Genomic DNA, 27,617 nt, shown 5'->3' on the forward strand with positions numbered 1-27,617 from the left:
ACAGACGGCTTCAGAGTGAGGGACCGTGGGAGCCCAGGGGCGAGAAGACCGTCACCTGCACACATCAGCCAGGAAAGGACGGTCAGTCCGATGGGGATTTGACACCAGAGTAAACAGAATGACAGTCACGCAGGAGGCCCAGTGAAGACAGAGCTGTGCCTCCGACGTGACCCCCACGTCCCTGCGCCGCCCCCGCCCCAGATTTCTAGCCTCGCTCTGTGTTTTGTCTTTTCGTGGAGGGGAGTCTTTGCGTGAGAGCAGCCGCGCGTGAGGACGTGGGAGCATCGCAGCACGGTTCAGGGCGCGGCTTCCTCTGTCTGCTTTCCAGTAGGGAAGCTACTGGAAGGAGGTGGTTATCCCCACCCCTGCCGCGTGCGTTTGGGGCACAGCGTGCTCCCCGTCCCCTGCTCCGTCCGCCTGTGGGGACACAGAGGGGATGTGCTTTCTGAGGTTGGCTTGCTGGGCAGGCATCTGTAGGGCGCTGGGTCCGCGTGGCCACTCTCCTTCCGAGGCTCCGAGGCCGGGGGTTTGTGCAGGGAAGCACTGGACTGCCAGCTGATGGCTCTCCTGTGACAGTTGGTGTACGTTTTCTAAGTTCTTTAGAAGGAAAGGTAGATGTATGTGTTTTGTTGCTGTGTCGGGGGACACTGGCCCCAGGGGACATGGCTCTGCGGACCGCTTCCCTCCTTGACCAGGCTCGGGGGGCGGGGGGACATTGGGCATTGGCTTCCCAGTTTCGGAATATTCTGTCTGTTCTAAATCAGGATTTTCGAAAACAACTTGCTTTCGAATTTTTAAGTAAGTGACAGCAAAGAGAAGAGAGCGATTCCCCAGGTAGGGTTCTCCTCTGTTTATCCCACGTTGCCCTGGCGATCTTTCTGCAGACTCCGTGTGTCTCATCTCTCCTCTCCTCGTGGGAAGAGCCTGGAGCGACCCAGGCCAGCCCCCCAGGGTGCTGTGTGAGGAAACTACAAGACCCACCCCAGACGCCAGGGTGCCCTCAGCCCCTGAGCCCTGTGCAGGCTCTTTTCAGAAGATGAGCCCCCGCTAACCCCTGAGCCACCGGGCCTACCTGATGGGGCTAGCTGGTTCCCTCTCAGTGTGGCTCCCGGAACTGCAGCCCTTCGGGGACTTGGTCCTGAGGCGTCCCTTCAGCCAGTGAGCTGGGTCTCTGGGCTGGGAGCCCCCCAGTGTCCACAAGTCTGGGACTTCCCTGCTTGGCCCTGGGAGCCCGTCCTGCTGGGTGTGGGCAGGCCACCGCTCAGATGGCACCTCACTGCCCGCTCAGGGTGCCCGTGGTCCCCCCGGACCCTCTCCCGTGTTCACTGTATTTGTAGCACCCCCATTAATCCAGGCTCCACCATCCCCCCGGGCCTCGCTCCTTCGTGATCGTCTCCCTTCCCTGCGCTCATTGGGCTCTGTTGTTCTGGAAGAACGTGCCGTCCGAACACTGGGGTCTAACTGATGTGGAGGTGGTAGCCCTGTCTCCTCCCCCGGGAGCCGGTCCCCTCGGGTCTGTCCCTGAAGCTCTTCCCCCAGAAGCCGGTCCCTTCTGGTCCATCCCCGAAGCTCCTCCCCCGGGATCCGGTCCCTTCTGGTCCATCCCCGAAGCTCCTCCCCCGGGATCCGGTCCCTTCTGGTCCATCCCCGAAGCTCCTCCCCCGGGATCCGGTCCCTTCTGGTCCATCCCCGAAGCTCCTCCCCCGGGATCCGGTCCCTTCTGGTCCATCCCCGAAGCTCCTCCCCCGGGATCCGGTCCCTTCTGGTCCATCCCCGAAGCTCCTCCCCCGGGATCCGGTCCCTTCTGGTCCATCCCCGAAGCTCCTCCCCCGGGATCCGGTCCCTTCTGGTCCATCCCCGAAGCTCCTCCCCCGGGATCCGGTCCCTTCTGGTCCATCCCCGAAGCTCCTCCCTCTGGCTGGCCACCAGCACCTGTCACACAGTGACCATCGGCTCAGTGTCCCCTGGTGGCACCATCCGGCTGTGCTGTCAGCAGCAACACCCGCGCGAGCGGCTCCCGGGGAGCTGGGCCCGCCAGCTGCACACACAGGCTCCCTGAGCTGTCACCCGTAGCGCCTTGTCGCACAGCTTCGTGGGAGAGGACGATTGTTCGCAGGACCCCAGGTGCACCTGGCCTCCACCACAGCCGGTGGGCCCCGGGGCCCTGTGTTCAGCCTCATGGCCACGGGTGCCGAGCTGTGGTCTCCCACGTTCGCTTTCTCGTTCGTCTGTGTGTCCAGCAGCCTCCAGGAGGGGTGTGTGTGGCCTGCGGGCTGATGGGGTGCTCGCCGTGTGTGAGCGTCATTCCCCGAGACTTTCTAAGCCGCTGGGTGGAACTAAGTGCAGGCTAGGATCGTGTGTCACTGTGTGTGGCTGGCAGGTGCCTCCGCGTGTGTCTCCGGTTTTCTCAAATCACACGGAGGGTGCGTCTTTCCTTAGTGCATTTGGGAACACGTTCTTGTGTCCTTTGGATGGTGGTGATTATCCTTTCTGCAGTTGAAGCACGCTGGCCCTGGAACCCGCTCTCCCTGCAACCTGCCCTCCCCCCGATAGCACCTTGCACCGCGGGCTGGGGTCCCTCGGTGTGCACTGGGGGCGCACGGTATCTCGGTGCCTGGCCAGCCTGTGCACGCCCTGCGAGGACACGTGTCACTGCAGTGACCTGGCCTGCCACAGGGCGGCACAGGTGGAGACACCGGGGACCCTTCCTCGTGTGCACCCGAGGTCTTTGTCTCTCGTGCACCCTGTCGGCGGTTCTGTGTTGATTGTGAAACACAAGGCGCTTGGACCAGCTTGCGTGACGATGATGTCGGCGGTCCTGGTGGCCTTCATGGCCTTGGCAGAGAGGAGGGAGTGGCCGCCAGGTGAGTCTGAGCGGGGGTGTTGTGACCACAGCTCCAGACCACGGATCCGGTGAGCCCACTGAGAATCGGGGAACGTTTTACATTAGAACCGTCTTCCTATGGGAGGTTTGAGACGGACACCGGTGTGTGTGCTCGGGTGCTGACCCCACAGACCTGCAGCTTTAAGAGCAGGCGTTTATCTGTCCCGGTCCTGGGAGCTGGGAGCCCGAGACCCGGGCTGGGCAGAGTGGGTTCCTCCTGAGGCCTCTCTCCTTGGCGTGGAGGTGCTGTGACTTCCGTGAGTCCTCACCAGCCGTCCCTCTGTGTGTGTCTGTAACCTAGTCTCCTCTTCATATAAGGACACCTGTCCTATGGAATTAGGGTCTGCTCTGGTGACCTGATTGTACCTTAATACCCTTTCCAAGGCCCTGTCTTCAGTACGGGCACGTCGGGAGGCGGGCTGGGGGTTGTGGGCCCACGGTTCAGCCCCTAACACTGAAGCAGAGAAAACGTAGTGAGCCCCGTGCCCACCCTCGCCCACCTCAGCAGTCGCCAACTTCCGGCCACTCTGGTCTCGCCGACGCCCGCTCTCTCCGTGGTCTCACTGATCCGCAAGCAAAGCCCAGACTTGACCTGTAGATGCTCCCGGGTGCGCATGTGTCTCGAGCAGGACCGCGGGCATCAACCCCGGAGCCTCCTTCCAGCTCCTTGCTTTTATTTTCTTACGGTGTGTTTGGGGCTTTTGTCCCTGAGCGTCTTGCTCTGCGTTTTACCGATCGCCTCCCTGTGTCTCCCGTGTCTTCTGATCCAGAATCAGGAGGCTCTGTTTCTGTTGGCTTGTCACGTGGCTCATCCACACGGCGCCCGGCTCACATATCTGTCTCCGTCCACACAGGCCCCTTCACATGGGTGTGTGCGAGTGGTGGGGTTCCGGAAGCCCGTGGGGACAGTCTCGGGATGGACAGCACGATGCCTGATTCTTCGTCCTTGTTGGCCCAGGTGCCACTCGGAGCTGGTCTCCTGGGGTCCGTGGAGGCCCCCAGTGAGGTGGGGCGTGGGCGCCTGGTTGATGGACTTGTGAGCACGTGTGAAGTTCCATTACCTCATCGATGGCTCTTACCGTGGTCACAGTGGCATGTCTGCCGCCGGGGCTCCCGGGCCCAGGGACCTCTGCCTGCCTTCCCCATCTCCGCTGTGCCGCTGGGTTCCAGGTACCCCTTCCACGTTTTCTGCCCCCGCTGGGAGTGCCTTTGTCCAGGAGCCCTGGTTCCCTCTGGCAGGAAATAGTGCTGGGAGCCTGCAGGCGGCCGTGAGGGTCTCTTGGCGCCTGGGTCTGCTCTAGCGGGGACTCCAGACAGAGCATACCGGGCCAGAACAGCTGCTCTGTGACTCAGGGCAACCGTGAACCTGGAGGGCAGCGTCTGTTCCTGGGGACCCCTTTCCGATGGGACCGTGTATCTAAGCCAGCTTCCAAGGAGCGTGAACCGACTCAGCCAGGGACTGTCACCGCGGGCCCCCCTGGGACTGGGTTATAAACCCTCAGCTCATGGGAGGGCCGGCCTGGCACTTTGGAGGGTGACTGGGGCTCCCGACAGGGACAGGCCGCAGCCCTCGGAGCATCTTGGAGGGGACGCGGGTCCCGTGTTAGCAGCCTTTTCCTGCTTGGTCTGCAGCGTTCCTCCCCGTGTGCCCCTGCTGCCCCTGGCCCCCGCCCTGTGCCATTGCTGGGGGCAAGGCTAGCATTCTCTGCCTGAGGCCCCACTGACCCCGCCCTCCCGCCCAGGGCCGCCCTGAGCGGGGCTCCGGTGGGAGCGGGCACTCCCCAGCCAGGGAGTCCAGCACAGAGCTGGGTCTTACTCAGATTGTGGGGAGCGGAGACCCGCTCTCGCCCCGGGGCCCCCCTCTGCCTCCCGGCGCACTCCCACTGGGGAATGGGACACCCCCCACTGGCTCCGGGAAGGAAATACCGTGGCCAGCCTAGTTGCTAATTACAGTGCCTCCCGAACGTTGAGCCGGAACTGCCTGGAAACAGCCCAGTTGGCCCCTTTCGTCTGCTTGTGGCCCTGTTTGTTTTCCAGTCCAGCCAGGACGTTCTGAGCACGCGTTTCCTCGGCCCCAGCACACTTGAGAACGTCCGTGTGGCCGACATGGCTGCCCTGCCTGTGGTCCTGTGGCTGGAAACTCTGAGTGTGCTCCGACAGGCTGGGCACAGGGCATGGCGGACAGCGAGGGCACCGGGAGGTGGCCGGGCCTGGGAAGGACGCAGGTGGGCCAGAAGATGCAAGGGGACAGGAGGTCCAGCCAGCCGGTAGCCTGGAATTCAGAAGTGGCCATAGCCCACAGAACGTTCTGGAAGAGGCTGCAGGAAGCCTTCCGAGTCCTGCCCCTTCTGGGGACCGTTTGCCTCTCCGGGGCAGGGCTGAGCCCAGTGGACATCACGTGGGCCCAGGGCTGGGGCAAGGTCCAGGCAGGGTCACGGGGTCCTGGGGAGCAGCCCGGGAAACACACGGGGTCTTAGCCCAGGTGGCCGGGGCCCGCCCGCACCCCATGGGCCCCCCGAAGGTGCTCGCCTTCCCCAAGCCGCTCACGTGGCCCTCGTAAACCCGTGTCCACCTTCTCCCCGTCCTTCAGGCCCAGCCAGGCGGTCACTGCAGGCCTGTGACGCTCACTCACCACACTGTGCACGAGCCCCGTCTGTGAGCTGAGGGCCCCGGCCCGTGCTGGGCACTCACACGCCCCCTCCCCGCTCGCCGTGAAACTCGGAAACCAGGTGGTATTCTCAGGGTGCGTGTAAGACGTGCGCAAATTGTCGTCACGGTCAGTTGTGGTCACTCACGTGCTGTGTCCCGGCTCCAACAGCTGCTGGCCACCCACGGGAACACGTGTCGTTAACAACGTGAGGAGCGGCACGCGTGCCCTGACTTGGGGTACCGGGCGGGTCTGGGTCAACCCTGGAGGGAGCGGGGCGCCGCCCCCCGGGGACCCCTCGCCGCCCCGTCCCGGTCCCCGTCTGTGGTTCTCAGAGGCACGGGGCGGGGCTGGCGCTCCCACGCCCTCCAGGAACCCGTGTGGTTCCGTCTTTGTCGGCCCAGAGCAGGGGTAGGCCTGATGGCGGGCGAACAGCATCGCGGCTGCACCCTCGCACCGTGAACACTTCCTGGCGGGCTCTGTTCACGTGCTTTGCTGCCCGGTCGTCCCTCGGCCCGTCCCGCGCGGGCAGCAGGTGTAAAGGCCGTCCGGGGCGCCCGCAGCCAGCCGTCCGGAACTTACCGTGGGGCTGGAGAAAGCTGGGCGTTCTCAGTGTGGCAGCGGGAAACGGGGCACTTCTGAAAATACCGCTCTGTGCTTTTACCTCAAGAAGTTAAGAGGGGCGTTAGAGTCAGAGTAAGAGCGGGGTGCCTGTAGGAGCTAAAATTCATACGACCGACTGACTGGCCACGGAGACAGTGAACCCATCCAAAACTGGTTCAGTAAACGGGCTGATAGAGTAGAAAAATGCCGGTCAGCGTCGGCCGAAAAGTTTCAGAGGGCACGAACAATGCTGATTACACGGCAGGGCAGGGTGGCGACAGGCACGGGAGAAGGCCACGGGCAGCTTCTCAGCTCTCTTGAAGACGCGTGCGGGGTGGGAGATTGGTTAGGGGAGCAAAAACCTGCTGGGGACTCCCAGAGAGGGTTGTCTCAGTGGCAGAAGCACTGAAGCGTCACGGGAAGTGGGACACCTGGGTGAGCGACGCGAATAAAATTAGAACGGCGCTTGTGTGTGCATCTCCGTGGAAACTCCCCCGAGAGGCAGCTCGCTGGTGTGCAGAGGGGGCCACGCCACGGGACCCGCCGGAGGGAAGCTGTGGGTCAGGCCTGCCCCCGACTCGACCCAGAGACGCATCGGTGAGCAGACTCAGCAGTTCCTTAAAAAAACCCCCGACTCTTGGTTTCGGCTCAGGTCATGGTCTCACGGTTTGTGGGGCCGAGCCCCACGCGGGACTCGGTGCTGACAGCGGGGAGCCTGCTTGGGGTGCTCTCTCCCTCTCTCTGCCCCCCTTGCTTGTGCTCTCTATCTCTCAAAATAAATAAACATTAAAAAAAAGAAACCCCAGCGCTGTGACCAAGGTTCTCACGTCTGAAAGCAGCACGTGGCAGACGCGGGCTGAGCAAACAAACACTAGAAGCAGGAAGGACAGCGGGTCGCGTTCACCCATTCGTGACGTGGAGCCAACCCAACTCCCAGAAACCCAGGGGCGGGAAGGTACTTTCTCGTCAGCCAAGCACATCTGCTACAGCCCAGAGCAAGTCCGCACTTGGTGGGAAACGTCGTCACCAGCATCAGCCACAGGACGGCAGATGTGATGTCTGTGCTGCGTTCACTTCCTCACCTTGTGGGGCCACTAGACAGTTGAAACTCACACACACGGCTTGTCTCCCACCTGCTGGGCGGTGCTGCTCCTGACAGGGGACCCGGGAGCGCCTGCAGAGAAGCCGCGGGGCCGTCCGGTGCGGGTAACGGACGAGCAGGGGGGCGGCCGTGGGCCCTGCAGCCGGTCGGCGGGGAGCTGGGAGACGTCGCTGTGCACTTTCTCCTGGCCTGTCTTTTCCGTCCTCCCTGCACCGAAACCTACACGTTTGAAGCGTGTGTTACTGCCAATAATTGTAAGTTGCGTCTGTTGATCAGCAATCCTTTGTGAGTTTAAGCTTTGCCATCCGTCCCCTGCCCTGTTTCCTCCCTGATCGCTGAGATGCTGGCCCTCTGAGACCGCGAGGCTCCTGAGCGTGTGTCCCCAGGCGTGTGCCCCCAGGCGGGGACCACAGCCTGGTTCTGTGCGCACGGGCGCTTGGTTTTAGGAACGGCCATCTGTCCACTGTGTTCCTGCCCTGACCCCTCTGGTGAACCATGTGTCCATCCCCACGGAGCCCCTCCCATGGTGTCACCCCGACCAGACTGCCCGTTTGGAGGTGGGCTGGCTGTGCCCCGTTCTCTGCTGGGCTCCCGCCCGTGATGTCCTGGGGCTGGAGAGTCACGGGCGTCCCCAGTGCCCCCTGAGCTCCCGCATCCGCCTCACCGCGGGGAACCTCAGCGCTGCAGAGGCGTCCCCGGGTTGTGCTGGGGCTCAGGCGTGTGCCGGGGCCGGCCCCAGAGGGGCTCAGGTGCGGGACTGTGGGCGCCAGGGTTGGGGGATGGCGGTGCAGCCTAGAGCCTCGGCAGGACGTCCTGGCCACTCGCCGCCACGTGTGAGGGCAGGCATGGCGTTTCCACGCTAGCTCCGGGGCTGGCTTCCCGTGCGGAGTCCGCTGATTCCGGAATGACCTCGCCTCTGTCTTCCCAGATGGCCTTCATGACGCTGACACTCTTCCCCATCCGGCTGCTGCTCGTCCTGATCGCGATGCTGCTCGCCTGGCCCTTCACGTTCTTCGCCACGCTGGGGTCCTCGGAGAGGGAGCCCGAGCCGTCCCCGGCCTCGTGGCGGAAGTAAGTCACCCGTCTGCAGGGCCACCGCGTGCCCCGGCCCCTCCGGCCTTCCTCCCCCGCCTGGGCCTGGAGCACGCCAGGCTGCCCTCTCCCGGCCGAGGCACCGCCGGCCACATGCCCCCTTCCCCTCGGGGAGTGGCCGGTTCCGCCCCTGCCGTGCCCCCACTGCACCCCTGCCCTGAGGGGGTCCTTCGGGGCCGGGCTGCTGTTGGCGTGTCCTCAGCACAGAGACTCCCCGCGGGTTTCCGTGTCCCCAGCCCTGCGAGGCTGTGTGTCGGCCGGCGTCTGTCCTTCTCGCTGGTCTGGTCTCCGCAGGGTCCAGCGACCCTCCCTGCTTCGTACGCCTGGAAGGTCCCTTGCGTTTGCTCCCAGATACTGACAAAGGAGAGCCGTCTGTAGACGGACGAGTTGTGAATACGTGTCAGCCAGAGACCCACCGTGGGCCTCGGGAAGTGAAATCGAATCACAGCATTTCCTTGTTTCTTCCTAAAGCTGTTCGCAGAGCATACGCAGTAGTCAATGAAGGTGGCGAGTGTCAGGAGGATTTCGAGAAGTATTTCCAGCGTCCTGGACGTTGTCGCTTCTGTCGTAAACCCGGAGACTTCCCCGCCCTCCACACCCTGACGCCTCTCGTCAGCCATCCGGGGCCCTTGAACGGTCTGTTCAGAGAGGGTTACTACTAGGCCCGCACAGGGGTCAGCAGAAAGGTGCACACGCCAGTCCAGCTGCACTCGGTTCACCAACAGCTCTGCTGGAGCCCAGCCACACCCGCTCACCCGCGTACCGCCCAGGAGGGTGGAGTGGCCAGGGCAGACGGAGCCCAGGGTATTCGCTCCTGGGCCTCAAGGGGTTTGAGGGGCAGGCTCGACTTCCTGCACCGGGAGCGTGTCTGCTCTCTGCTCTGCAGGAACACCATGCCCACGGCCGGCAGGCAGGAGCTGGCGGGTCCTCGGTGCCCGTGGTCCCGACACGCACCTGTCGTGCTCACACAGGGCACTGACGTGCGGGGCAAAGACGGCCAATTTCGAGTCCAGCGTTTGCTGAGCCAGTGATGACTATGGCGTGGCCATGCTTGGGGACGGTCCAGGTGCCTGGGGGACCCCTCACGCAGGGTCTTTGTGTGCACCCCCTGCCGTGTTTCACGTTCTTGGACCATCGTCGGTACCAAGTGAGCCACGGTCTGTCTCCCTCCCGGAGGTCCCAAAGGCAGGCCGTGACCTGTTCCCATTCTGTCCCCAGCACAGCCCCTGGCCCGGGGACGCCAGGAAGCAGGTCCCGAGGGAGGGACAGCTGCTTGGCGTTCCTGTCCACTGTGGTCACCTGGGTGCACTGGGGTCATCACTGGCTCTGGGGTCCTCGTTCTGACTTTTTGGGTTTCTTAATTCTCTTTGAAGAGCTTGCTTAACCTGGAGGGTGTTTTTCAATGTTTTAGCCCTAAAACAGGGATTTAGTATCAAATATGTAATCAAACAAAATCTAGACCAAATAGAAACCAGAATTTCAGCGTCGCTAGGTTGAGAATCCATAGCTAGAAAGCAGAATTTTTTGTAGTTTTTGACAAATTACAAGTGATTTGACTAAAAATTTTGAGGTTTGAGTCATGATAGGTTGACACAACTTCCCGGCATTTTTGTCTTAATTCCTTCCTTCTTCAGCTCTGTCCCTGGGCTGGGATCCCCTCCTCTGTCCACACACACAGGGCAGATTCTGTCTTTTCAAAGTACGGGACTCCGGGCTGCTCTCCATTCCCCGTGCCCACCCCGTGCGGCTCCACGTGGCTCCTTCGGTGACAGATGGGCCACTGCCTCCCAGGTGCCTCGTGTGCCCAGAGCATGCCTGAGAAGCGTCCTCGGCAGCGAGAAGTAGAGGTGTCTGTGTCCACGGAGACCGCACGTCACTGTGCACACGTGTATGAGTGTGTATACGTTTATATGTGTGCGACCATGAGTACATGCCTGTGTGGGAGTGCAAGCATGTGTGTGCATGTGTCCAAGCATGTGCACGTGCATATGTGTACCTGTATGTGAGCATGTGTGTATGTGTGTGTACAAGCATGTGCGTGTGCATATGTGTATGAATGTGTATATGTGTGTGTGAGCATGTGAGCACATGCATACATACATGTGTGGGCATGTGAGTGTGCATGTGTTGTGTGTGAGCATTTGTGTGTATGTACATGCACGTGTAGGTGTGTATGTGTACGCACACATGTGTATATGCATGTGTGGGTGTGTACATGAGTGTGTGTATGTATATGTGTGTACAAGCATGTGCATGTGTACATACGTGTGAATGTATATGCATATGTGCAAATGTGTGCACGTGTATATGCACATGTGGGTGTGTGCACGAGTGTGCATGCGCATATGTGTGTACAAGCATGTGCATGCGTATGTGTGTGCACATGTGCAAGCCTGTGCATGTATACATGCATGTATAGGTATGTGAGTGTGTATGTGTGCATGTGTATTTGTATACAAGCACATGCATGTGTATATATGTGAATGCATGTGTATATGCAAATGTGGGTGTGTGTGGGTGTGTGAGTGTGTGTGAGCGAGCGAGCCATGCACAGCCCTGCGCTGGGTCTGGTGCTGGAGGGAAAACACGAGTACCATCAACACTGAACTTAAAGGAGAAGGTGGAGACAAGATGCCTGATCCAGGGACTCAGGAGTTAGGAGGAAACGGATTAGCGCACACGGGCCTGTGCGGAAGAGTCGTGGGGTTGGCCGGGAGGTGTGCGGTTTCACGCCTTGCAGAGTCGTGCGGGTCTGGGCGGGCTGATGCTCCTCCGTCGGGGAGGGTCTTTGCCGAATGTAAGCTCCTGCCATTCGGACTTGCTAAAGGAAAAGCCTTGGGCCTCCAGGGAAGGGAGGAATGAACAGTCTCACAACACACTTACTTCCAACCGCAGTCGTGTAAACAACCAGCACATCTTCTTGCAAAACCCGACCAGCGGGCCAGCGGTGGAGGATGGTCCTCGGCGTTGCCTCTTGGGCCCACTCCCGAGGTTAGAAAGGGCCGGTGGTAGTCCCCTTGGGCCACCGCAGCCACGTGCCACAGGCTGGGGAACAGCGCGAGGTTGTGGGGGCTGGAATCGGGCAGATCCGGCTCCTGGCCTGCGCATGTGCTCTCTCGAGGTCCTCACCTGGCGGGCAGCTCCGGTCTGTCTCTCACGGGACACCTGTCCCATCGCGCCACAGCCCCGCTCTTAGAGCCCCATCGAACCTCATTTCCAGTTACAGACTCTCGTTCGCCTGTTGCTAATGGGATGCTGAGCCCGAGCATAGCCTGCACTTCTGCCCCCTCGTGTCCACGCTGCGATGATGCTCTCCTCCTGGGGGTCCCCGAGCCCCCGGCCCCCCATCACACGTTCCTCTTCTGCTGGGTGCAGCGACTTTCTGCAGGTTTGGGCGTTGTCTGTCTCCTCGGCCTGGTTTGGGGTTTTTTTTTTTTTTTTTCCCTTGTTTTTTTTCCTCCAAGATTTTGTGGAGCATCGGGGTTTTTTCTCAGAGGACAAGCAGGAGAAACTGAGGTGCGTTTCATGTCCGGGAGTCCTTGTTTTCCCCTCGGCGTTGACGGGTAGCCTGTCAGGGCGCAGACGACGGGTTCCAGACCTTCCATCCCCGGGGCCGCGAAGATGTGAGTGTGCCGTGGTGCCCGGATAGCCCATCTGCTCTTCTGGAAGTTTTGGCATCTTCTGTCCGTCCTTGGGAATTTGAAAAATTCTCGAAGGAAGTTGTAGGAGTCTGTGGTTTCGTGTTAAATTTTTCGTGTCCAAAGTGCCGTCCTTTCTTCCCTGCCTGTTCCCGGGGCACCCCTGCTCACTCCTCAGCTTCCCAGGGAACTGGCTGCTTCTGCAGCGAGAGACTGGACTTGCCAGACTGCTGCCTCGTCCTCTGCTCCTTTCACAGCGCTCCGTTCTGGACTCTAACAGCTCAAGGACGGTGTGGACCGCAGCCTCTCCCCTGGTCGGTCTCTTCTCCATCACGGGGCTGGTTGTGCTCACGTCTCAGGTTCTTGGGCTCCCGCCTGGGCGATGCAGAAGAATGCCCTTGTGCGTGTAGATCTGTGTCCTGCCTCTCTATTCCCAGGAAACGCTCCGGGCGCCTCAGGCTTGTCGTTGCTGCCTGAGCCTGGCCGGGAGGTGTCGGGCCAGGAGGCCTGCTCCACGTCCGCAGGCCGGCTCTTCCCAGTGGGCGGTGTCCTGGGGATGGCATTCCCCGAGACCTCAGAGAATCGTCAGGGGTGGTGCATCCGCCCGCCCCCCCCCCCCCACCCGCTTCTGCTTCGTGCCCCCTTTGGCCTGTTGGCCTGAGGGGTGGTGGGTGTGTGTCCAACAGAAACATCAGGATTTGGTCCCCACTTCCCACCAGCCCCCCTCTCCTGCACCCGGCTTCCCGGGACTGGCTCCCCTTCCGCCACAGCCTGCCCGGCGCCCCCTTCCTTACGCATCAGCAGGTGTCGGCCGGCTCGGATTCTTGCGCGTGTTCCTGTTAGGAAAAGTAGCGGACGCGCAGACAAACACGCTTAGCAATGTGCGCTTGGACACGTAAGGAAGTGATCACACCCGGTTGTGGCGATGTGGGGATGTGTGAGCCTGGCCCCCAGCAGGTGTACAACCACACCGGGGTTGCTCATCCCCTGCAGGCGACGGCGGCTCGAGGCGGCCCCGTGAGGGACTGCTGCTCAGAGCCCTCGGGCCTCGTCTTCCAGAACTCTCTTGAGGGGATCAGTCCCGTGAGATTTCCGGCTCTTTTCTGTCGCTCAGTCCTGTCATCTGCGTCCACACCGAGGTGACCCCTTCTCGCCGTGGACTGCACCGTGGACAGCCCGTGCCACTGGCCCCGGCGTAGTTCCGGTGACGTGGAAATGCTGGTCAGAGGTTACGACAAAAGGATGTGCAGATTCAGGATGTCTGTATTCTCGTACATCTAAAAATAAATAGGAAGCAAATTCAGTTAATCTAGGCTGACTTTTACTTTTTTTCCAAAGTCATCGTCCACCTGATCTCATCTAGAAAAGGCTTAACAGCGTGGCATCTGGTCCTGGGACCACGGGCAGCCTGAGGGAGGTGGGACCGTGGTTTCTCACCACAGGCCTCTGCTCCTGGTCTCGGCCTGACTTCACTCCTGATTTTACTTGCCTTTTGGATGTTTTGGCGGGCTGATGTTTCTTTAAAAGCTCCATGCTCAGGATGCGAGTCCGTCCCCTTCCAGTGCTTGCGGCCCCGGAGTCTGTGAGGTCGGGACGCTGTGTGTCTTTACACTGCTGTGGAGCGTGGCACAGCCGCTTCCGTTTTCCTAACAAAGTCACAATGTTGCACATCTACACAGAGGGACGAAGGCACAGCACCTGTTTTCTTCCCTCCTCCGGCCGGTGCACGTTTCGGATCAGGCTGGACGGCACCCTGGATGGCCTGACAGGTCAGGTCCGTGTGCACGGGGCCGGCCTCAGGCTCACAAGCCGTGACGGAGCCGGCCTGCGACCCCCCTGCCCTGCCTCGGTTTGACCACAGCACCTTCTTTTGCAGGGTCGTGGACGTCCTGCTCAAGGCCATCATGCGCACCATGTGGTTTGCCGGAGGCTTCCACTGGGTGGTGGTGAAGGGGCAGCAGGCCCCACCCTCTGAGGCTGCCATCCTTACTCTGGCGCCCCATTCCTCCTACTTCGACGCCATCGCTGTCACCATGACGATGTCCTCCATCGTGATGAAGGCAGAGAGCAGGAACATCCCAATATGGGGAAGTGAGTGAGCTCCCCGTCCCCATGTGGGGCGTGAGTCCCCCCCTCCTACTGGGAGTGAGTCCCCTCCCCTTCCTACTGGGAGTGAGTCCTCCCCCCTCCTACTGGGAGTGAGTCCTCCCCCCTTCTGGGAGTGAGTCCTCCTCCCTCCTGGGAGTGAGTCCCCCCCTTCTACTGGGACTGAGTCTTCCCCTCCTACTGAGAGTGAGCCCCCCCACCTCCTGCTGGGAGTGAGTCCCCCCCCCACCTCCTACTGGGAGTGAGTTCTCCCCACTCCTGGGAGTGAGTCCTCCCCCCTCCTACTGGGAGTGAGTCCTCCCCCGTTCTGGGAGTGACTCCTCCTCTCTCCTGGGAGTGAGTCCTCCCCCTCCTACTAGGAGTGAGTCCTCCCCCGTTCTGGGAGTGAGTCCTCCTCCCCCCCTGGGAGTGAGTCCTCCTCCCTCCTACTGGGAGTGAGTCCTCCCCCCTCTGGGAGTGACTTCTCCTCTCTCCTGGGAGTGAGCCTTCCTCCCTCCTACCGGGAGTGAGTCCTCCCCCTCCTACTAGGAGTGAGTCCTCCCCCCTTCTGGGAGTGACTCCTCCCCCCTCCTGGGAGTGAGTCTTCCTCCCTCCTACCGGGAGTGAGTCCTCCCCCTCCTACTGGGAGTGAGTCCTCCCCCCTTCTGGGAGTGAGTCCTCCTCCCTCCTGGGAGTGAGTCCTCCTCCCTCATACCGGGAGTGAGTCCTCCCCCTCCTACTGGGAGTTAGTCCTCCCCCACCTCCTGGGAGTGAGTCCTCCCACCTCCTACTGGGATTGAATCCTCCCCCCTTCTGGGAGTAAGTCCTCCCTCCTACCAGGAGTGAGTCCTCCCCCCTTCACTGGGATTGAGTCCTCCCACCTCCTAGGAGTGAGTCTTCCCCACATCCTACTGGGAGTGAGTCCTCCTCCCTCCCGGGAGTGAGTCCTCCCCTCCTACTGGGATTGAATCCTCCCCCCCTTCTGGGAGTAAGTCCTCCTTCCTACCAGGAGTGAGTCCTCCCCCTCCTACTGGGAGTGAGTCCTCCCCCCTCCTACTGGGAGTGAGCCCTCCCCTCCTACTGGGAGTGAGTCCCCCCCACCTCCTACTGGGATTGAGTCCTCCCCCCTTCTGGGAGTGACTCCTCCTCTCTCCTGGGAGTGAGCCTTCCTCCCTCCTACCGGGAGTGAGTCCTCCCCCTCCTACTGGGAGTGAGTCCTCCCCCCTCCTACTGGGAGTGAGCCCCCCCACCTCCTGCTGGGAGTGAGTCCTCCCCCTCCTACTGGGAGTGAGTCCCCCCACCTCCTACTGGGATTGAATCCTCCCCCCTTCTGAGAGTAAGTCCTCCCTCCTACCAGGAGTGAGTCCTCCCCCTCCTACTGGGAGTGAATCCTCCCCCCTCCACTGGGATTGAGTCCTCCCACCTCCTGGGAGTGAGTCTTCCCCACCTCCTACTGGGAGTGAGTCCTTCTCCTTCCCGGGAGTGAGTCCTCCCCTCCTACTGGGATTGAATCCTCCCCCCTTCTGGGAGTAAGTCCTCCTTCCTACCAGGAGTGAGTCCTCCCCCTCCTACTGGGAGTGAGCCCTCCCGCCCTCCCCTCCTACTGGGAGTGAGCCCCCCCCTCCTACTGGGAGTGAGTCCCCCCCACCTCCTATTGGGAGTAAGTCCTCCCCCCTCCTACTGGGAGTGAGTCCTCCCCCCTCCTACTGGGAGTGAGTCCCCTCCACCTCCTACTGGGAGTGAGTCCTCCCCACTCCTGGGAGGGAGTCCTCCCCACCTACTGGGAGTGAGTCCCCCTCCTGCTGGCCGGCACAGGTCACACCCATGTGACCTAGGCACTTGTCCTGGGTCTGTTCTTTCCTTTTCTTATGGTTCCTTTGCAGCATCGGTTGTTACAACTTTTACATTTCGTGCACACACAAGTGCCCCCAGATGTCGTGACGTGTTGGAGCATGTCATCAGCTTCTGTATCACAGAGGCACTCTAATGTCTGGGGACAGCTCCCCAGCTGTGTCCCAGAGCACTGGTTCCTGTACCGGAAGCCCAGCTGTGCAAGTGTCCCTAGGCCTCGTGACAAATTGCCAAACTGGTGGCTTAAGAGAGCGGAAGCTTCTACCCCCTTCTGGAGCCAGAAGTCCAAGGCTGGGGTGTCCCAGGGCCGCCCTCCCTCCGGAGGCCTTCAGGAAAGATCCCTCCTGCCTCTCCCAGCTCCTGGTGGCCCCGCGTCCCTCGTCACAGGCCGCCTCTGTGTGTGTGTCTTTTATAAGGACGCCTGTCCTTGGATGGTCTAGGGTGGTCTCATCTTCAGATCCGTAACTAGTTATGTCCGCGAAGAACGTTTTCCCTGATAAGGTTTCGTGCACAGGTTCTGGGGGTTCAGAAGTGGACACGTCGGGACACGTGGGCTCCAGGTTTCTCTTCTAAGATGTATCTTCCCACGTTTAGACCCTCTTTCCAGACAACCATCCTCTTTGCTGGTGGGAGCACTGACCCACCCCCTCACCAGGGGGCTGTGTGGCACATGTGGCCTGTGGCGCATGGCTGGGCTTGCGGCTGCCTCACCTGTGCTGGGTGGTGTTCATTTCTCCACCTGGGCCAGAAGTGCAGAGCACAGGTGTGGACAGGGCAGTTCCTGGGCGGCGGTTGGGGGGGCGGGGAGTCCACGCAGCCCCTGGCCCTTCCCCGCAGTCCTTGGTGTCCCGTGGCCTCCTCCTCGTCTTGTGAGGACACCGGGCCTGGGCTGGGGCCCACCCCACTCCGGGACCACCTCGTCACACATTTGCATCTGCAGACGCCCTGTTTCCAAATGAAGTCACGGTCCGAGGTCACTGGGGTTAGGACGACAGCCTGTGTTTTCGAGTGACACGGTGTGCCCATAATAGGGGCGGGTGGGGCTTAAGCCACATGCCTGGGGCCCTTCTGACCCTGGAGCCTTCCCCGTCGTCCTCTGTTAGCAGGGGTGTGGTCAGCCTCATTCTTCTCACTTTATCCTGATGGACAGGCCCACGGGCGCTGTGGTTACTGCGGACCTTGCAGGGTGTGGGGCTGCGTGCTGCCGTGTGAGGGAGCTTTGCCGATGCTCGGTTCCCTCAGGGTCACGCATCGACTGCGGCCTGCCCCTCAGGGCCACTGCTGTCCGGTCCTCCAGTCCTGTGGCCTGTTCCCACACGAGTGCCTTCCTTCCCTTCCAGCTCTGATAAAGTACATCCGGCCGGTGTTCGTGTCCCGGTCGGACCAGGATTCCCGCAGGAAGACCGTGGAGGAGATCAGGAGGCGGGCACAGTCGAACGGAAAGTGGCCACAGGTAGCACAGTCGCGTTTTCAGCAGATCTGTCCCGAGAGATGTGAACTTAGAGGTGGGGCCAGGTAGTGGGGACCCAAAGGGCCAGAACTGGTCTTCCCTGGGGCTGGATTTGTTGTTTCATTTTATTTTTGAGGAGCGTGTGAATTCAGGATTGTGCTAACCTTGGGGTACTTTGGGTCCTGAAATTTTAAAATTCAAACAAGGGAAGCATCGCCATGCCTGTCTCTGTATCGAAAGGCGTCTCCCCGTAAGCTCCAACCGGGCGGAAGCTGGCTAACCTGGGCTCCGTGGTTGGCACAATCCCACGTCTCAGCGGCACGTCGGTCCGTGAGGCCTGTCCACTCCTCGTGAAGAGCCTGGACGGAGCCCCGAGGGAAGGTCCTGACCCGGCTGCAGGCCTGTGTCGGCTGAGGATGGTTTCAGTCACGCTGTGTATCTTCCCCCCAACGCCGAAGGGCTGGGATCCATGGGACTCTGTGGGTTCTAGATGTTCAGAAAGACCCAGAAGGCCTGGCTCTCAGGCACCTGTGCCCCTGGGCGGCCCCACGATTGAGAGCGGCCACGTGGCCACGTGAGCCGTATTTTCCAACGTCGGGAGGACTTCTATTATGTCGCTGGGGTCAGCGTGAGTCCGAGTGATTGCAGCTCCGGCTAGGATGGAGTTTAACCGCGTGTGTGGTGTTGCCGCTCTGGCCCGGCCCGGTTCCTTCCGCCCACGGCCCTCACCTGTGTGCCTTTGCTGCCTGTGTCTCTGTGGGCGCCCGCTCCGCACTGGCAGTGTGTCCCCGGGTGGCAGCACCTGGGCCTCATAGCAGCTGTGAGCACACCCTCGTGAGCAATCCCCCTTGTGAGCACACCCTCCTGAGCACTCCCCCTCGTGAGCACTCCCCTTCGTGAGCACACCCCTCGTGAGCACTCCCCCTCGTAAGCATACCCCTCGTGAACACACCCTCGTGAGCACTCCCTCGTGAGCACTCCCCCTTGTGAGCAAACCCTCCTGAGCACTCCCCCTCGTGAGCATACCCCTCGTGAGCACTCCCTCGTGAGCACTCCACCTTGTGAGCACTCCCCCTTGTGAGCACTCCCCCTCGTGAGCAAACCCTCCTGAGCACTCCCCCTCGTGAGCACTCCCCTTCGTGAGCACACCCCTCGTGAGGACACCCGCTCATGAGCATACCCCTCGTGAGCACTCCCCCTTGTGAATACCCCCATCGTGAGCACACCCCACATGAGCACTCCCCCTGGTGAGCACTCCCCCTCATGAGCACACCCCTCGTGAGCACACCCCTCGTGAGCACTCCCTCGTGAGCACTCCCCCTCGTGAGCACACCCCCTCGTGAGCACTCCCCCTTGTGAGCACTCCCCCTCGTGAGCAAACCTTCCTGAGCACTCCCCCTCGTGAGCACTCCCCTTCGTGAGCACACCCCTCGTGAGCACTCCCCCTTGTGAATACCCCCATCGTGAGCACACCCCACATGAGCACTCCCCCTCGTGAGCACTCCCCCTCGTGAGCACACCCCTCGTGAGCACACCCCCTCGTGAGCACACCCCTCGTGAGCACACCCCCTCGTGAGCACACCCCTCGTGAGCACTCCCCCTCGTGAGCAAACCCTCCTGAGCACTCCCCCTCGTGGGCACTCCCCTTCGTGAGCACACCCCTCGTGAGCACTCCCCCTCGTGAGCACACCCGCTCGTGAGCATACCCCTCGTGAGCACTCCCCCTTGTGAATACCCCCATCGTGAGCACACCCCACATGAGCACTCCCCCTCGTGAGCACTCCCTCGTGAGCACTCCCCCTCGTGAGCACACCCCTCGTGAGCACACCCCCTCGTGAGCACACCCCTCGTGAGCACACCCCCTCGTGAGCACACCCCTCGTGAGCACACCCCCTCGTGAGCATACCCCTCGTGAGCACACCCCGTCGTGAGCATACCCCTCGTGAGCACTCCCTCGTGAGCACTCCCCCTCGTGAGCACACCCCTCGTGAGCACACCCTCGTGAGCACTCCCTCGTGAACATACCCCTCGTGAACACACCCCTTTGCACACTCGCAGGAGGCTGTGTTGTGTGTAGGTCTGCACTTCCAGACTTTAGTAGAACCCGTGCTTGGAGAGGAAATCCGTCCATTGATGCCTTCGTCCTGTGTCTGACCCGTTTCAACGGAGTAGATTAAACATCTGAAGTATGTCAGCAGCAGAGAAAATAGATTGTATTCTGAATTGTGTCTAAGATTCACCTTTTTTTCTTTTCATTCCAAGATCATGATTTTTCCGGAAGGAACATGTACCAACAGGACGTGCCTAATTACCTTCAAGCCTGGTATGTGGGGTTTTTTTTTTTTTTAATTTTTTTTAACGTTTTATTCATTTTTGAGAAAGAAAGAGCATAAGCAGGGGAGGTGCAGAGAGAGAGGGAGACACAGAATCCGAAGCAGGCTCCAGGCTCCGAGCTGTCAGCACAGAGCCCGACGTGGGGCTCGAACCCACGAACAGTGAGATCATGACCTGAGCTGAAGTCGGACGCTCGACCGACTGAGCCACCCAGGCGCCCCTGTAATTTTCTTAATTCTACAGAGAAATTCCTCCTCGAGAAAGCAGGGGAGACCCTTGCTCCCACCGGTGCCTCCCAGATTTCCCACAAAAGTACACCCCAGGCCGGAGACGCTCCTGCGAGACGGGCTGTGAGCCTGGGGTTCCCCTGAGATTTCACAGCTGGCAGCCATGTTGAGGGTCCCTCCAGGCACCTTAATAAGACTTCTGACCAGGAGGGCGAGGGAGAAAAGCTCACGTTAACTCCAAGACCAGCATGAGAGGCGCCAGCGCGGGGCCCGCGGCTCGGGAACCAGGATGCTGCCCTTTCCCCCGCAGGTGCGTTCATCCCAGGAGTTCCTGTCCAGCCTGTGGTTCTGCGGTACCCGAACAAACTGGTAAGCGTGTTTCCCGGGGATTCCGGTGATTTACCTGGGAATGAGAGTTTGAAGACGTTTCAGGCACCGTTTCTAGTCAATCCCGACATTCCAGAACGCTTCAGTATTCGTGCGTGAAGTCCTGTTTTCGTGGGTTGTGAGCGGAGGCCCTTCCTCTCTGTTCCGTCTGATGGTTCGATGTGGGACGGGCCCCCATGTCCCCAGGAGCCTTCACTGCCTGTTTACCAGGAAACACTAAAATTAAGAGTGCTTAAGTTCTGAAAGGCTGGAGACCGCAGGAGGGAAAGGAACTAAGTGACTTGGTATTTAATACGCCGTTGTTGTGCGTCTGGCTCCGTGCAGAGGTCTTTACTTGTGACAGAGCAGAGTAAAAGAAGGGCGTGTGGGGCTCCGAGTGCCTGGGTGATCCCGACGGACCCCCAGCTCAGGGGAGGCAGGGAGCTGGACGAAGCCTCAGCGGGTTCTGGTCACAGGCCCCCGTGCCCTCCGCTGCCACCTCTGTAAGAGCATCTCACTTCTGCCAGAACCCCTGCCAGGGGGACGTCCTTGTACCTCGACAGGCGTCGGGCTCTCGTAGCTGAGACTGGGCCACAGGGACTCGTGTCCTTGGGCCCTGCCTGGGCACTGGATGCGCTGGACTGTTTCTTGACGGAGGACACAGGAGGTGGGTTTGTCACAGCGAGCTGTGTCTCTGTCCCACTGTGTCTTTGTGACAGCAAAACAGAAACTCCCCAGTCGCAGCACGGTGGGGTCTGGAGTTGCTGGCACGGATGGGGGCAGAGTTGTGGGTGACGTGTGTGGGTGACGTCTGTGGGCGTGAGGGGCCTGGCCCACCTTCTGCTGGACCAGACGCTGTGCCTTCAGTGCAGACGGACACAAAAGAGGCCCCCAGAGTGGCCAGTGAGTAAATGTCAGAAGCGGAAGCCACGGAAACCGAGAGGTCGCGGTACGTGACCGGAGAGGTGCGTGCATCAGCCGGCGTCTGAGAGTCAGAGAATCTGTCATCGACGTGTAGAATTCTAGGTTTTCCACTTCTTAAGTTTGCTTTGTCAACTTAGTTTAAGCAAATTGCCTCGCCTGGGTTCTTCTAGAAGCATTCAGCCTGGCTGCTTTGCAGTCTCTTCTCGTTGGTCTGTGTCGTCCTCTTCAGCTGCATAATTTCCCGGAAAACCGCCACTGACCACTTTGCACCCGGTCCTGTGCGGAGGAGGGTGGGCCAGGGCCACGGGTCGGCGGCCGGAGAAGCCCCTGAGGTTGGGGTCGGGGAGGGGAGGGTGTTCAGCAGCCTGTGGGAAGGACTTCAGAAGAAAGCCCACGCGGGGGACCGGCGTCAGGGTAGAAACAGGGCGCGTGTCCTCTGACGTCCCCGCCCAGTGCTGGCACAGCAGCAAAGACCGAGGGCGGGGGGCGTCCACAAGTCTCGGGGTGCGGGGCACGCACAGGCCCCGCAGTGGGGGTACAGGTGGGTGTGGGTTGGAACGCACCTCACGCGGTAGGGACCGCTCCCGAGGCCCGCACAAGGCAGGCTCACGGGCCGTAGACCGAAGCTGCGGGACGGCTTGAACAAGGGACAGGACGAGGGATGCACCGGCCCTGGAGCCGTGGGAGGAGAGGAGTGTGTCTAGAGCGGCCCGGGAGTGGTAGCCACCCACCTGCCCCCTTGTCCCAGAGCAGACTGGGGAAGAAGAGGGCAGCAGCGTCTTGGTGAGAGACGGGCAGGTCGAGGCCAGGACGGAGGGCGGGCCCACGCTGGGTCAGCTGTGACTCATCCTGCTCCTTTCTTGCCCCCCAGGACACCATCACGTGGACGTGGCAAGGACCCGGAGCGTAAGTGAGACACCGCGCGCTCTCACGCGTCCTGTCCTCCCCAGAAAGCACAGTGGCCCCTCCAGCGGCTGGCCTGCACTTTGGCCTGCGCTGTGCACACGTGGGAACTCTGGACGCGTGACCCGCTGCTGTTCAACAGTAGTTCAGTTCTGCCCCCTGGGCAAACCAGGTGTACAAACCTGGCCCGTTCTCACCCTCCTGGCGCCCAGGACCTAAGTTCGTTGTGGGAAGGTAACTGGGAGTGGCTCTCCTTCCCACTTGCGCCTGTCGGCTCGGTGACCACCGTCACGTCAGACACCTGCGGCTGCTAGGAAGGGAGGGGAGCTGCGGGGACGGCCCCCGTCTCAGTCCCCGGGGGCTCCAGGACAGCAGGCCTCCCCACGACGCCAGCATTTGAGCTGCTGTTGGTGGGAAGGGGCTGGTGGAGCCAGGCCCCCAGGCCTTGCCAAGGCATTTGGAATGGGATGCTGGGAAGACTCCCTAAAGGGCAGCGTCTGCGCCAGCGAGGGGTGGGGGGGAGTGATAAAGTTGCGGGGGCTGGAGTGTGGAGAGTGGGTGGCAAGAAGCGAGAGGGAAGCTGGGAAAGGCAGGAAGGGGCTCCTCTGGGCTGTGGCAGTCAGGCTTGGGGGTGGCAGTGACGGGGCAGGAGTTGGGTGTGCACGGAGTTAAGAGGGCACTTGTCCACTGTGGAGGGTGAGCGATGGCCCGAGGACAGGACTCGGATGGCTCCCCTTGTCCAACTTCTGCAAAGAACAGGGTGGTGATGCCGGTCAGGAGCTCTAGGGCCGGGCCCGGAGAGGTCCGCGTCACTGGGGACGGCCAGGTCGGGGACAGCGTCAGGTAGGCGAGGTGTCCTGAGCTGGAGGACACACGGGGGAAACGTGGCACGCAGGGCAAAGGAGAGCTGCAGGGTCGGTGCATTTAGTAGGGACAGGGAAGTCCCCTGTTCAGTAAAGGTAGCCCCATCCTCCTCACTGCTGCGAGGTTCGGGTCAGGCTGAGGGAGGCTCGGCGTCCGCTGAAAGAATTCACTGCACAGTGGTGCCCTCTGCAGGGGAAGGCATCCGGAGGCTCTGCTCCAGAATCGGAAGTAGTTTAAACAAAATCGAGAGTCCTTTAACCGATGCTGTAAATCTGTTTGTTCGTTTTAAGGTTGAAAATCCTGTGGCTCACGCTCTGTCAGTTTCACAATCGAGTGGAAATCGAGGTTTGTATAGATGCGGCGTCCTCTACAATGTCATGTCGGGGTTTATAAAGGTAGGAACCGTAGTGTTGGCGTCGAGGTCTGTGTAGATGCACCGCGATATGGTGTTACGTCGGGCTCTATGCAGATACAGCATCGCACAGGGTTATCCTCTGTGCAGGTACAGCTTAGGCAACCTTCACTGGGGTGTATACAGATACAATGTTGTATTAACGTCTGTACCAACAGATGTGATACAGCGTCTGCAGGTAAAGTTGTACGTTGACGTCTACACGGATACAGCGTTTCACAGTCTGTGACTGGGGACTCTACGGATATGAGTTGAGCATTGTTACATCGTTGTCCGTACAGATGTCATGTCGTGTTGGTGTCGTGCAAACACGTGACGTTACCTGTGTGGACGTGGTGTTAGCGGATACTGGGTCCTATCTGTGTCTGTGGGGATGTGCTGTACGACGTGGGGGTCTCCACAGACACAGTGTTACGTGTTGTCGCGGCACCTAGTATACCGTGTCACGTTGTGTCTCAGTGTTATACGCGTCTGTCTTGCTTTGTAGCTCCTTAGAGGTACTTCCCGTGGCTTTTCATCGATCACATTGTGTCTCTTGCATGATTTTGAATCCATTTACATAGGATTTTAAAAATCCACAACCGTCTTTTAACACGGTTAGCAAATTGGCGCATACGCAGTGAGTTATGTTTTGGCGTTTTTACGTGGTCTGGTACTGGCGAGTTCACGTGGCACATGTCTCGTACTGCTGTTTTCTGTTTGATGTTCGGTCGGATTGCATAACCTGCCTCCCGGCTTGCAGCCCGTTGGGTGTCCCCAAGTCACAACTCCTGTTCCCTCCACTCTGTTAAATAGTCACAATCGTGCAGCCTGCATGTTTCATCCAAGTGCATGAGGGAGGAGGGTTCCTTTTTAAGAAGGGAACCAGTAGGCTAGTCCCGCACCGCAGAGTAGGGATGGCCCGTTCATGGCGTGGAGGGTGTAACGAGACAACTTCCTTCCGGTAAAAGTTGTCGTGTTGCACCAAACTTACTGATGAGCCTGGCTCTCGGCCGGCCTCCGGGTTTGTTACTTCAGGAGAACAGAAGCCACTTGATCACAACAGGCTGAAGCAAAGGGTCCCCGGCCCGCGTCCGAGGGTGGTGGGCCTGCCCCTTAGAACTTTGTGTGTGGCTCGTGTGCCGGTGGCCCGGAAGCAGCCAGTGCAGGGGCCTCGGAGGACCATGCCTCCGGTGTGAACTCCATTTCACTCCTCGTTTCTGATGTTGAGTTCAAAAGACACAACGACTTTTTGAAATCGCTCTAAGTGTCTTTACTCACGCCATGCTTACGGGCGTCCGTGAGCACCTGTTGTGACTTCCACGGCGTCTAGTTCATGGTGCCGGGTGAATGAAGTCACGTGATGAGGACTGGTGGGGTTTCGGGACGTTCTTGTACTGTCAGATGTCTGTGATAAAGAGAGACGCCCGCACACAGTGGGGCGGCAGCAGAGCGTGGGACTCACTCATTTAAAGCGCCGCTCACGCGAATGCACACTTCCGTGGGACGGTTTGTCATAATCTGAAAATGCAGCGGATGTCGAATCTGGTGCTTTTTCATGAGAAAATAGTTGGTCGTGTTACCCCCAACACCAGCTGAGGCCTTTCGAGAGGAAGGCACACGAATTAACTTTTGCTTCCGTAGAGGAAGATTCCGTGTGAGATTGTCACCCAGTGCGCCTGCAGGCAGGGGCGCTCCTGCCGAGGAGTCGTGGGTTGTGAGTGTTCACACACGTGTCTGTGCGTGCGTGCACGCGCACCGTGGCCACTTTGAAGATGGTTCTAACGGAAAGTGCTTTGACAGACCTTAATCGTGTCAGGCTTGCGACCGTCACCTCCGGTGGCCTGGTGATGCCCGTGGAAGTAACTCGGCCTTCTCTGTGCTCAGTTCCTTCCCGTGTACAGCCCCTCGGACGAGGAGAAGAAGGACCCGGCCCTGTATGCCAGCAACGTGCGGCGCGTCATGGCAGAGTGAGTGCTGTCCCTCCCACGCCCCGGGCGCAGGCCCCGCCGCCACCTTGGTGCCCCTGTCACTGCCCAAGGATGGCCCGGGGCTGCCCCTCAGCTGCCGCTTCCTCCTGAGCCCTGGGAGCAAACTAGCCGGTAGCCGTCGGAAAACGGTCTCTGCAGAAGCGAGCGAGGGCCTGTTGAGTGGGCACACGGGCGGGGGGCGCGCGTGGCCACTCTTTTCGCACCTCCGGTGGCCGTGGGGTCACGGTTCTGCCTCTGCTTCGTTGCTTAACTTGGTGAACTCAGACGCGTGGGTAGGAACCAGTCAGCCCGGTGCCGGGTCTGCGCCCGAGGGCGAGGGGCCGCACCGCCTGGGGGCCCACGGGGCTGTCCTGTGTGTCAGCTCTCTGTTCACCCGCTGCAGTAGCCTTCAGCCCTCTTCCTCCCTCTTCCCAAGTCTAATCCCGGAAGATAAAGTGCTTCCGCAAGGAGCGTGCGTGCCCTCGGGGAATTTCTCGCTTTTGTTTCCATATCCTTCCCGGCTGTTGTGGACGGGGAGACATCAGCCTGCGCCTTCCGCACCCCCTCCCCCCGTGTCCCGTCTCCTCTCTTCTACTCCCCGGCAGCAGGGGCTGCCTCTGTGTGGCCACTGAGGTCCCGGGAGGGGTTCTCAGAGCTCAGGGGCTCCGCGGGGTCCCCGGCGGGAGGTCTGCGTGGCCTTGGAGGCGTTTTCACAGGCACTTTTGCCGAGCTGGTGTGGCCTGGGTGTGAAGTCAACCCTGTCCCCTCACTGTATACAGATCACACCCCTGTGGCAACATATTCTGTGGGACTTTATAAAGCAGAATCCTAACCTGAACACAGGTAAATTCGAACTCCGCGTGTCCACACGCCCCTCAGAAAGCTAGGCTGGGGACAGAGCCCAGCAGATGGCTCCGGTCCCCCTGGGTGCCCAGCCACTGGCAGCCCGTGTCCCTCCCACTCTCAGAATCCCGGACACACAGGCAGCAGCTGGCCACCAGGATACGCGTGACTCAAGGCAGGGCGTTCGGTGACACCTTGCTTCAGCCTCTTGGTAAATAATCCCTACGGAATCGAAGGCTTGCCGGGTGTGAATTCTTTTTAATTCCCATTCAAATAAATTAGCCATTAATGTTGATGAGTATCTCACCAACTCTGCCTGTTAACGGAGGACAAGCATCATACGTCAAGTGGCAAAGGGCAGAGAACCCAGAAACGGGGATGTGGGGTGTCACCTTCCTGGTTCCGGACCCACCTGGAAACAGCCCGGGTCCCTGAGGGACAGTCTAAGACGCTCCGGGTACATTCCGGCTCCTGTCCCCACATGGGGATCCTAGTAGCTGTGGGAGAGCCGCTTCAGAACCCGCTTCCTTACCCACGATCTCCCGTGGGACCGTCTTGCCACGAGGGGCTGTGGGAACGGTGGGAGGTGCTCTCGGTCATTAGGGGAGGGGCCCAGGGTCCAACACTTGGTGAGTTTTCTACCATTGAGGTTTCCTTTAATGGGAGACGCACATTTTTCAGAAGCCTGATGCAACGCTTTAGGATGGCTGAGCCCCGCCTCTGACCTCAGGGCACTGTCAGTCTGATGCGAGCGGCCCCTCGCCACCGTTAGACCAGCGGGACTTCTGGGTGAGACCCCCCCTCGCGGGGCGGTGTCCTCTTGGAGGCACCCACCGGCTGCCTGGCAGGGGGACCGTGGTAATACTGTGCTAGCTGCGAAGCCTGGGGCCCCAGGGTCCAAGTAACTGAAATTTGGGGTTCGCTCATAAGCTTTTCTGTTTAGTGCCACGTGTGGACTTGACACGTTGCCTTTCTGTGCACGTCGGCGTGCTGAGCACCCGCCACCCCGTGGCTCCGGTTACGGGCTCGTATGTGGCGGGTGCCCGCGTGGGCTTGCGTGAGAACGCCGGTGCAGACTCTGGGGCGAGGGCTGCAGCCAGGGCTGATGCTCTGGAACCACGCCGCCCCTGCTCAGACCCCCTCATCCTCCCCTCCTTCCTCCAGGTGGGGTCCGTCTGTCCTGCTGGGGCCCCACCAGACACCCCCATCTTGGGATGCAGGAGTGGGTGGGAGGGGGCGCTCGGGAAACCACAAGGGTCCTGGCCCAGAGGGCGTTTTCAGTGGGGTCCTCCCACCCGGCCTTCCCCGGCTTCACCTGCCTAAAGGCTGCCGGGTGCCGGAGTCGCGAGGGACAGCTGTTCTGTGCCCGCAGGATCCAAAGGGACAGAGCGCTGGGCCAGGTGACGAGCCCCTGAGAGGCGGGCTTGAGAACTGCTCATCTGC

At 60.5% G+C, this 27,617-nt stretch overlaps 1 protein-coding gene and 1 long non-coding RNA gene across 3 annotated transcripts in view; one reads left to right on the forward strand and one right to left on the reverse strand.

Moving 5' to 3' along the window:
- LPCAT1 (lysophosphatidylcholine acyltransferase 1) overlaps positions 1–27,617 on the forward strand; it is a 46,338-nt gene that overhangs the window by 8,881 nt on the left and 9,840 nt on the right. For both annotated transcript variants that reach the window (XM_045442972.1, XM_045442976.1), the window contains exons 2-9: positions 8,165–8,307; positions 13,843–14,057; positions 17,243–17,355; positions 19,615–19,675; positions 20,224–20,282; positions 22,075–22,109; positions 23,261–23,315; positions 25,249–25,331. In XM_045442972.1, the coding sequence (XP_045298928.1) occupies positions 8,165–8,307; positions 13,843–14,057; positions 17,243–17,355; positions 19,615–19,675; positions 20,224–20,282; positions 22,075–22,109; positions 23,261–23,315; positions 25,249–25,331 (764 nt within the window). The remainder of the gene's footprint in view (positions 1–8,164; positions 8,308–13,842; positions 14,058–17,242; positions 17,356–19,614; positions 19,676–20,223; positions 20,283–22,074; positions 22,110–23,260; positions 23,316–25,248; positions 25,332–27,617) is intronic.
- LOC123579264 lies at positions 18,585–18,924 on the reverse strand. Its single transcript, XR_006702709.1, has 3 exons — positions 18,826–18,924; positions 18,716–18,781; positions 18,585–18,666 (listed from the first exon to the last, which is right to left on the reverse strand). It is a non-coding gene; the product is annotated as an uncharacterized LOC123579264 (long non-coding RNA).

This window comes from Leopardus geoffroyi, chromosome A1 (genome assembly GCF_018350155.1).
Source record: "Leopardus geoffroyi isolate Oge1 chromosome A1, O.geoffroyi_Oge1_pat1.0, whole genome shotgun sequence".
NCBI lineage: Eukaryota > Metazoa > Chordata > Mammalia > Carnivora > Felidae > Leopardus > Leopardus geoffroyi.